Source organism: Poeciliopsis prolifica, unplaced genomic scaffold (assembly GCF_027474105.1).
Source record: "Poeciliopsis prolifica strain line A6 unplaced genomic scaffold, Auburn_PproV2 SCAFFOLD034, whole genome shotgun sequence".
In the NCBI taxonomy this organism is placed as follows: Eukaryota; Metazoa; Chordata; class Actinopteri; order Cyprinodontiformes; family Poeciliidae; genus Poeciliopsis; species Poeciliopsis prolifica.
The window spans coordinates 3,990,640-4,000,862 of NW_026562409.1; the positions used below are offsets into that span (position 1 = coordinate 3,990,640).

The following is a 10,223-nucleotide window of genomic DNA, read 5'->3' on the forward strand; positions in this document are numbered from 1 at the left end:
TGTTCCGGACGCATTCACGTTCTGTCGGACAAAATTAAACTACGTGAGAAATACGAAGATTTGGCGACACACGCGAGATTTCGGCAATTTTAAAAGGACTTGTTTACGATGAGCGTAAAGTTTTTGCTTACGGTGATAGCATTTGGTTAAAATTAAATTGTGTTTTTATCGGAGTCATCACAAATGTACTTTTGCTGATGTTCATAATGTCTGACTTCAGGCGCTCCTGAACATGTCATGTCTAATTCTGATAACGGTGCCCTAAATAAGCAGTTTGTCCAAAGAGTAGAAGTGGGTAAAATACCCACAAATTGTACTCAAATGAGAGGACTACTTCATCACATTTTAACTCAAATAAATGTAAAAAGTACACATCCAAAAAATTACTCAAGTAAGAATGAAAAAAGTAGCTGGTAAAAAGGTTTCTCAAGCACAAAACTGGTCAAACCAGAAATAGTTTATTTACAAATTACATAATCAGACAGATCAAAATATAAAGTTACGTGGAAATTTTGGTATTATTTGGTGTATATCAAAATAAAAAATAATTAATACGAACAACATAGCTAACAACAAATTGTAACACTTTTCCAAATCAATACAAGTAAGTTAAGTAGCAAGGGAATGTTAGTGGGACTCAAACTGATAGAAATATCCAGCAAGAAAAAATGAGATTAAATAGTCAAATTTTATTACTTGCTTTTAAAATTTTTAAAAGTCAACACGCATTTTAAAATTAATTTAAGACATGACCGTGAGTAATGAGATGGCAGTCTGCCATAGTAAGGAAGAAACTACACAAAGCAAAGCTTTTAATCAAACATGTTTTTTATTTATGCGATATACACGTATGCCATGGAAAGGCACTCCACTAAAACAGAAATACAGTACACAAAAAGAGCCACACATAGATGCTTTGACATGTTCATTTACCTGTGAACTGAAGATCTGTAGTACACAAAATGAAAATATACAAGGCATGAGCTTTGCAAGCATAAAGATGTGTGAGAATGCATCTTGAACTGCATTTCTTTATTTATTTTTTACTGAATTCACAGCTTTTATGCTCGACTTGACTAACAGTAACATCAGCTTGGATGGTATGTGTGCAGTTGGTGTTTATGAACTGTCTGTGCTGAACAAACCTTGAGTCCAAACCAACTTGTCTGAGCGCCTAAACCAAAATGGCTGCTTATTTCAAGCTCTGCTCTGCTACCTGCCTAGACAGACCAACTCTTGTTATGGAGCTGAACATATGGAGCTAAGATGTGCTAACTTTAGTTATCCCATCGGCTCTTTCTGCGTTTGGGCGGGTCGGGAACTGCGAAGCTGTCGTCTTCCCTGTCCCTGTCCCTCCCCTCCCCGCTTCCCCTGTCTCCGCCATCCCTGTCCCCTCTCCGGTCATCTCTCTCTCTTCTGCTTCCGTCGCCATTCCGGCTGTCGCTGTGGCGGCTGCTGTGGCGCTCCCTGTCACCATGGCGGTCGCGATCTCTGTCTCCGTGTCGGTCCCGGTCACCGTAGCGATCCTCGCCGCCATGCCGGTCGCTCCTGTCGCTGTGGCGGTGATGCCCGTCGCCAGGACGACCCTGGGACTCCCCATGTCGGTCCCGCGGGGTCTCTCTGTGTGTCGGGGGTGCGGCTGGAGGGATGCTGTGCTGAGAGCCAGTTGGATTGGCGGGCACGGAGCTCAGGGATCCGGCGCTGGTGAAACCAGGCATTGAAAAGGCGGCGGCCATGTTGGGTCGCTCTGAGCCGTTGGCGGCCTCTGTTGGCACAGAGTTCAGGCTGCCGGCGCTGGTCCAACACGAGGAGCTGCTGGACTTGGTGCTGAGCTTCGGAGGACCGCTGGTTGCCGCCACAAAATGGCTCTTATACTGAGCCTAAAACAAAACCAGAAAATTAAAGGTGATCTATTATACTTCCTTGAACAGTTTATTTGGATTTAAACTGTTAAATCCCTCATGTGAAAATGACTGTAAACAGTTGCTTAATTATACAAATGAACATCTTTGAAAAGCAGAAGTGGAGCCTCCTGCACAACCCAATGTGACAGGTGGTTTCTCAATGGTATGTCAACAACAAAATACTTGTCTTTTCCAGCAGCCATTGTACAATGCATACAGCGGTGAAAGCAGCAGATCAACTGGGCCTGAGCTTAGCTTGGGTTGCTAGGTAACAGTCGGCTTCGCTGGATTTACTAGGTAATGGGCAGTACCTGCTGACTTGTGACTTTACATTTGGAAGGTTTGTGAAATGGCTCACTTTCCAGACACCAAAAACAGGACCGATTATATTTAAGCTTACTTTACAGCAAAGAATTCAACCAATCCAAAAATGTCAAAAAGAAACCAAACACCTAAAGTACTCTTTACATGGTAAGAAGTGTCACACTTGTAACTTTATTAAATATATTTTAAAGCGGGTTTCTTCCTTAATGAATATCAACATTCAGATGTAAGGTTGAATAATCTGCATTTTTCAGTGTATGGTACAACAATCTTCTTAAAACACATCTTCTTAAGAAATTAATTTCACTGTGAAAAAACTAAAGTAATTAAGAGAAAACATGATTACAAACAGCACCTGGAAAGCTTGTTTCAGTGCAGACATGCGGTCCCCCATCGCCCCAGTTGTCGGTTTGCTGTAGCCTTCAAAGCTACTAACAGAAGACAAGCTGCTGCTACGTTCCTGCACGGAAATATTTTAAACGTTAAATTTATTTCTGTAAATCACAATTCACAGTAGGGCTGGGCGATTAAACAAATTTATAAAATTTTGGGTGTTTGCAGATTTAATTTTTGGAAAATCTGGCTTTATTTTTTCACCTTGGGTTTTTATAGTTAGGAGTGATGTTGTTTTTTGTTTTTTTTTCTTCTTTTACAGCTCTATTATTAATTGGATTTTAAACGCAGGTCAACTTTACAACAAAATGTAAGATCCAGGCTAAAATTTTGTTTTTCCATAAAAATTAAGTCATGTTTTAAAAAGAACAGTCATAGTATTATAGAAGTAAAGTCTTAATATTACCAGAATGAAGTCGTAATGTTTGGAGAATGAACTCCCAAAAAATTATTCAAGCTTTTTTTCCATTAAAATTCATATTATGACTACTATAGTGTTCAATTAAACTAACATTTTTATAGCCTGGCTGTAATATTTTGTAAAAAAAAAAAAAAAATGACTTCTTGAAAATATTTTCTGTGATTTGTAATTAATCTAAAAAAAATTATTAAAATCAGATCTGGTGTGAAAAAAAGCCCCAATCACTTGAAGTCATGTTGCCCAGCCCTAATTCAGAGGTATTGTATGACATTTCTGTGCTATCATTTTAACATCAAGAAAAGCAAATTGACTTTATGTGGATAAGTGACTTACAGAGGTCTCGGCCCCCAGACCTGGTCTCTCTTTGTAACCAAGACCGCCTCCACCGATGTTCAGCCTCTTTCCTTTACCTCCCTTAAACCGCGATTTCCTGAACCACGGATTCTGGGGGAGATCAATATAAATATTACACAAAATCTTACCAAAGTTAAGGCAAAACTAACTTACAAGTAACTTATAAGGAAGAAATTGCAGCTTGTTTTAAGTAAATAATTCCTTAAACTGATTCTCTCGGATGTAGGGCTACTGAATGCTAAATAATGTAAATATATTATTACAGTGGAATAATAACGACTCTTTCACTGGAAAGGATTTTTTATATATTGCAGGGGCAAAATTGGCAAATTCGAAACAATTTGGAAGCATTTAATGAATATATCAGGAAAATAGAGAAAAAAATCAGACTTTGAACTGCTCAAATCTAGAGACTGTTTTAAAGTTGGCTTTTTGTTTATAATGCATATCCTATTGCATTCAAATATGGGTTCTGAAATGTTTTTGTCATAAATAATAAAAATAAAAACAATTTTGAAAACAAAAATACTAAAAATTGATCAAAAGTACCAATTTCTCTGGCAGATTATTTCAGTTATGGGAAGAGATTTTTCCCATAAATATTTTTTATCAATATTTAGAATAAATTTTTAATGAAAACAAGTTTCTATAGGTTGGTAAAAGTTAGTTGTAAATCAGTCTTATTTTGTTTCAAGTGTACTAAATGTTGCAATATTTTTAAAAAATGGTATTGACCAAAATCACAATCGGTAGGTCAGTCTTTTTAACTTTCGTCCAGAAAACCGCGATCGTGTCAAAATTTGATGATTTTTCCGTGTGAATCCCACCTGCATGGCTAAATCCATGAGCTCTTTGGGAACGGCCTGATTGGCTCCCTCCAGGTTTCGCACCAAGTCGCCGGCAAACGAAGTGTCTTTGCTGGTCAGGAGGGTGTAAGCGACTCCTTTCTCCCCGGCGCGACCCGTTCGGCCGATTCTGTGAGTGTGCGTATCGATGTCGCGCGCCACGTCGTAGTTCACCACGGTGCGAATTGACGGGATGTCCAGACCACGGGCTGGCGGAAGGACAGAGAGGTTACAATTTGTTGCATTTTAAAATTATTCTAAATAGAGTTATTCAGCTCATGTAACAAATGTATTTATCAAAATATTGAAAGATGTAGAAGAAGTGGAAGTAAACACCGGCTACATCAGTGGCAACCAGAACGGGCAAATTTTTCTTCTTGAAGTCGCTGATGACTTTGTTCCTCTCGCTCTGGTCCATGTCTCCGTGCAGGAGGCCGAGGCTGTAGCCCTCCTGAGTCAGATTAGTGGCCAACTCCTCAGAGTTGGCCTTCTTGGTAACGAAAATGAGCACAGAGCCGGTGGAAGTGAACTCGACCAGCCTTCGGGTCAGCCAGTTCCATTTATCTGATCCGCTGAGCAGCAGCTCCACCACCTGAGTCACGTCCTCGTTGGCCTTTTAAGCAAAACAGTTGACAGAAAGACATAAAATCTGCAGCTGAATGCTCTGACAAGTAAATATTTGAAACACAATCTTGTCCTAAAATGTATTTATATGAAAATCATCTTTGCAAAAATTTAATTACCTCTCCGATGTCGCCCTGCACAACCCGAATAGGATCGACTAAAATGTCCCTCGCCAACCTCTCGATTTTTTTCCGAAAAGTGGCGCTGAAGAGAAGAGCTGCAAAAGTAGCAATCAGGGCTGAATAATCATGATAAATCAATTATTGAAATAATTGTCAGTAATTCAGTTGTTACAAATAATTGTAACAAATTCAGTAACTGATAAATAGTTAAAAGGATTACAGAGACTCTAAAAAGGGCTTTTGTGTGAAAGAACAACAGAGTCAAAGCAATAATAAAGGCAAATCTGAACAAAATTGGATATTTAAAATGTCTTCCAGTTCCAGTATTAAATGTTCATTAGAATTTAAAGTTTATTGATTTTCCAGAATGTTTCTGCATTATTATTGCACCTCCACTTGAAAATGGCCTCTGAACAATAATATTATAGTTTATTTTATTAAGTTCTAGGACAATTTATCATTCCAGAACTTATTTATTAAGGTTAAAAATCTAAACATGACTTACTCTGCCTGTCTGGGCGAACATGGCTTGCAACTGATCTCACCTGATATTCTAAATAAGAAGAGAGAATTGTTTATTTACATGCATAAAAAAATGGTAACAATATAAAAAATAATCGTGCCAGCTTACCAAATCCCATATCAAACATGCGGTCAGCTTCATCAAACACCAGATATGTCACTCTCTGTAAGGATGTGGCCTTTTTTTTAACATGGTCAATCAGGCGACCCTGCGTAAACATATTTCATTCGGTGAAGTTCTCGTTTATGCATTTCGACGTCAGCAGCAGGAAGAAAAAGCAGATGAAGTTTCTCACCGGCGTGCACACGACGATCTCTGCTCCCTCCTGCAGAGCCTTGGCCTGCTCCCACATGCTGCCGCCTCCATAAACAGCCACAGAACGCAGCGAGTACGCTTTCCCGAAACGCTTACACTCTGCATGGATCTGCAGAACGTAAGTATAATAATTAAACTCTTCAGCTTATTTACTTTTGGGTAAAAACACTCCAGTTGTTTACCTGCTGACAGAGCTCCCTGGTGGGACAGACGATGACTGCTATGGGTCCCTCTCCGGGCTCCAGCTCCTTCTGGTCCATGATGTGAACCAGCATCGGCCAGATGAACGCTGCCGTTTTACCACTTCCTGTTTTTGCAATGCCGATCATGTCGCGTCCAGAAAGGGCAATGGGGACTCCCTGGAAGAACGGTTGGGACAAATAATGTTGTTGGATCAATTTCTGGCTTAAACTCTACAGCTTGAAAAATGAAAGTAAACTTTTACTGAACCTGACACTGGATCGGTGTGGGCTGAGTGTACTCAGACTTTCGAATCTGATGCATCAGCTGCTCATCGAAGCCGAAGTGAGCAAAGCTGGTGCAAGGTTTAGGAGGAGCAGCACCAGAAACCTGAGGGAAGAAAAGAAAACAAAAGAATGAGCAAAAAGAAAAGATAAGAACGGAGAAAAATGAGAAGAGAAAGAAGGAAAGAAAAGAGAAAAAAAATGAAAGAAAAAAAATATTTTTTATTTCTGAAACAATTCAACCAAATCATGTCAAGGTAAACAACCTTCCTGGTCAAATTAAATGCTTAAAAAATCTAAAAAAAAATTTGCTAAGTTTTGTGGCATTTATCAAACAGAAATAATTTTTGTAATGACTGATTTAAAATAACAAAATTTTTGTTTGATTTAACTTTGGAACGTGAGCAAAAAAACATGTCTGTGTCTTTTTATTCAGCGTCTGAAAATATCCTAAACTGACATAATTAGAAATAAAACCAGAAACATATATTTTATTTGTCCTTTTTCTTAAACATGCATTTTTGTCAAGAAATGTTTTTATATTCTGGATTTTCTGCATTTTCAAGGAAAAGGAAAAACAATATATATATATTTCTACATTTATTTTTAATTATGTCAAGTTTGGTCCTCCATAAATATCTGGTTTCAACTGTAAATAACGTTTTCCAAATTTAGGCTTTCAATATAACGTTAGATTGCAATTTATTACAAAAATGTGCAGTTTGAATATCATTCACTTATAAAGGACTTTAGACAGAAATCAAGCACTTTCAGAACCTTTCAGAACCTAATTTAAAGCCACCTTGTAGAAGTATCCGGAATAAAATAGCAATTTGAATGTGAAATAGATAAATAAATGAATAAATAACTGACTTACTCTCAAGTTGAGTTTTTGCCTCAGCTCCAACACCTGGCTGCCGTTGAGAATGCTCAGCTCCTCGTGTTCATTGTAAAAGTTTTTCTCAAAAGGTGGGTAGTCGATCTATGAGATTCACAAATCACAAAAAAAATATATATATTTTGATTTTCCTTACAGTAAATCAGTTAAAGTGATTTCTACTAATGAGAGTACCTCTGAGTGATCAATAGGTGGCAGCGGCAGGATTATTTTCTTGGTTGTAGAAGGAATTGGGTTTCCATCACTGTCATAGTCGATGTTTTCCTCCTCTTCCTCCTGGGTCAGCCCAGCTGTGGGATTCTCTGCCATGTAGCGGAAATACGCTTCCTGTAGAGAATACAGCACTTATTTTAAAAACTAACATAATTTGGTGCACTTCATAGTCGAGCAACTACAAATACAAAATTGTAAATTGTAGAATTTAAATAAAAACAGAAAATTCACAAAAATCAGGCCACAACAATGATCCTAATTGCAACCTGCGGAGTCAGAGAAATGTGATGCAGAATGAAAGATTGGAGAGGATACAGGAAGTACGTCTCTGGATTGAAAAACTTTGGAAAGCTCACTCACTTGCTCATCTTCTTCCTCAATGTCATCACGAATACCCCTGAAAAAAACAAGCGGAGAAAAAAAAACTTCCCTGCAACTCGTTCATACACCAAAAGCAGCCCACATCCCACAATGACTCTGCCTAACGCGTCACTTTTGTTTTGTGACTTTCCCTCCCCCCCAGTTAAAAGAACAATGCAAAACCACAAAAGTATCAACCAACTTGAGAAAATAAGAAAAATCAGACAGAAACCTAAAATAATTACTGTAAAGTTTCAACTTTAATCATTTTTTTTCCTCAGGAATTTCTTTTTTTAACAGATATATTAAATGTAAATACTTACTTGGTTGATTTTTTCTCCTTTTCTTCTAGTTTCCTCATGTCTTTAGCTGCTTGGTTCTGAGAAAAGGAAATAAAATAGTAAAATACAACAATTTATTTTGTGTGAATGTTTAAAGATAGATTCAGATTCATTGTTGGAACCACTGAGAAATAAAATGAAACATCACATCTTCAATGGATATACCCTGAAAATAAATTTTGCTGGACGATCAACTATATAAAGAATTACTGCGATGATTGATAGTATCGTTGTTAGAGACAATTTTCAAGTAATGTGTTGATAATGCTATAACAATGCAACTTTACCATATGTAAGACCAAAAAACTTGTATTTTATAAAGAACACTGGAACTGGAGAATATTTAAACACCCAGAATAAAACACAACCAAAAATAGTAAATAAAACGTAAATGAAAACCACTTTTCTAGAGAAACTATAGCTAAAATGCATTATAGTGTCTCTGTAAACAAAATATTAATGATCAGAATGGAGATTGTTGAGCTCATTTTAACTTATCGACAGGCCTAATCTTCAGTTTCACTTTTCCAGTCTTTGTGAGTGGTGGATTTTTATGCTTCAGAGTTCAACAATAATAATTCACTTTATGTAACTTTCCCACCTCAACCTCTGCCATAAAGGCATCCAACGGGTCGTCTTCGCTGTCGGAGCCGCCGCCGCCGCCCGACTTCATCTGCTGCCGCGTGGGCGAGTTCTCAGCAGGAATGTAGGGCAGATCAGCGTTGCTGCTGGACTCTTCTTCATCGTCTTCGAAATACCTACAACAACGAAAAAACATACATTAATTTGCATAATTGCATTTACATGTCATTCAGATCTTAGCAGTTTAACTAATATTGTGAAAAACAGTAAATTCACTGAAGGTAGCTGTCACTTACGCGTTTTCTTCATCAAAATTAGCTCTTTTGGACCCTATTTTGTAGAAAGATGGAAGCTGTGGGCTTTTTCCATAACTGCCACTTGATCCAGAAGCTCCAAGTGATGTGTGAGATTTTGGTGGAGCATTAGGCTCCTCTTTCTTCCCTGCAAGGGAAAAACCTCCAAAACCAAACCCACGCTTCACTCCTGGGCCGCCTTTGTTCCAGTTCATGGCTGCACTGTGAAAAACAAACAAATGTTTGAACTGCTTTATTCCCTCTGTGAGATTTGTATTTGATCCTCATTACAGTCTGTAAAACAGAATCAAAGATTTTAGTCCATCAAAAAAGGAAATAAAAACTGTGAAATTATGAAATTCTCCGCTTGTAATAACCAAACTGTAATTGTTACTGTTTAAACTACTTTTCCACAGTTGGCATCAGGAATTTATGCTATTTGTCTCAAAAGATTATTAAAAATACATGTATTATGTACCATTTAGCAGTACAGTTACTGAATATAATCACTGCAGTAAAATACTCTTGTTCATCGCTGGTAAGCTTTAATTTTTTAAGTCTTTATTGTAGTGAGGTTCTGACTATAAACATTGATAGATTCATAACTAAATGGCTGAGGTAATTTATTAAAGTACATTAGGAAAACCAAAAGGATTTAAAATATCTCAGGAGCTTCTTTAAATCCAACTGCTGATTCTATATTCAACCAATGTCATCAAAGCTACATCCACAAAATTGGTTTGCTGAATGTATATATTTTGATTTTAAGACATTTTCTTCATAAGGATTTCTTAGATATGCAGGATATAGATATAAATTCCTTCATTAGTTTAGATATCATTCAATATTTGAGCTTCATTCGCAAAAAGACTAAAAAGAATCAAAACGCAATGCAAATGAGTAAGTATGTGTACATCTAAACAATTGTGCTCCATCAAATATTTCCAATCTTTAAAGATTCACGCTTTGCAACAACGATTTGATTTTCGTTTTACAACACAACATGCTAGCATTAGCTCAAGGCCGCATTCCGGCCAAGGCTAATGTGTGCGAAGAAAAGCAATATATTCTACGGAACGGTGAAAAACCTCGATAGTCAGTTGCGCTATAAAGTATAAATCATTAATAAAAACAATGCTAATTTTGAGAACAAATATTTGTGCATTTGTTTACCTATTTCTGAAGCTAGTAAATGTTTCAGTGCTTCTTTTAGAACGCAGTGGGCGTCTGCGTTACTTACGTCATAC

At 37.4% G+C, this 10,223-nt stretch overlaps 1 protein-coding gene across 2 annotated transcripts; it reads right to left on the reverse strand.

The window, feature by feature from the left end:
- Positions 1-912: 912 nt before the first annotated feature.
- On the reverse strand, positions 913-10,218 carry ddx42 (DEAD (Asp-Glu-Ala-Asp) box helicase 42). 2 transcript variants are annotated; one of them, XM_055052135.1, is made up of 18 exons: positions 10,150-10,218; positions 8,980-9,198; positions 8,703-8,859; positions 8,084-8,139; positions 7,761-7,797; positions 7,362-7,514; positions 7,167-7,271; positions 6,276-6,395; positions 6,008-6,184; positions 5,806-5,934; positions 5,619-5,718; positions 5,493-5,540; positions 4,985-5,082; positions 4,578-4,854; positions 4,224-4,450; positions 3,376-3,486; positions 2,584-2,688; positions 913-1,880 (listed from the first exon to the last, which is right to left on the reverse strand). In XM_055052135.1, the coding sequence occupies exons 2-18, from the start codon at positions 9,189-9,191 to the stop codon at positions 1,278-1,280; spliced, it is 2,715 nt and encodes a 904-aa protein (XP_054908110.1). In that variant the 5' UTR covers positions 9,192-9,198; positions 10,150-10,218; the 3' UTR covers positions 913-1,277. The 2 variants fall into 2 exon arrangements, with proteins under 2 accessions (XP_054908110.1, XP_054908111.1); XM_055052136.1 differs by having other exon boundaries at positions 8,980-9,193; positions 10,150-10,202.
- Positions 10,219-10,223: the final 5 nt, after the last annotated feature.

Excerpts from the sequence above, each read along its gene's own strand:
- ddx42 (XM_055052135.1), bottom strand. The coding sequence starts at position 9,191 with ATGAACTGGAACAAAGGCGGCCCAGGAGTGAAGCGTGGGTTTGGTTTT. Across the intron at positions 7,272-7,361 it reads CACCTATTGATCACTCAGAG|ATCGACTACCCACCTTTTGA; the intron begins GTACTCTCATTA and ends TGAATCTCATAG. Across the intron at positions 5,935-6,007 it reads CCAGGGAGCTCTGTCAGCAG|ATCCATGCAGAGTGTAAGCG; the intron begins GTAAACAACTGG and ends TACGTTCTGCAG.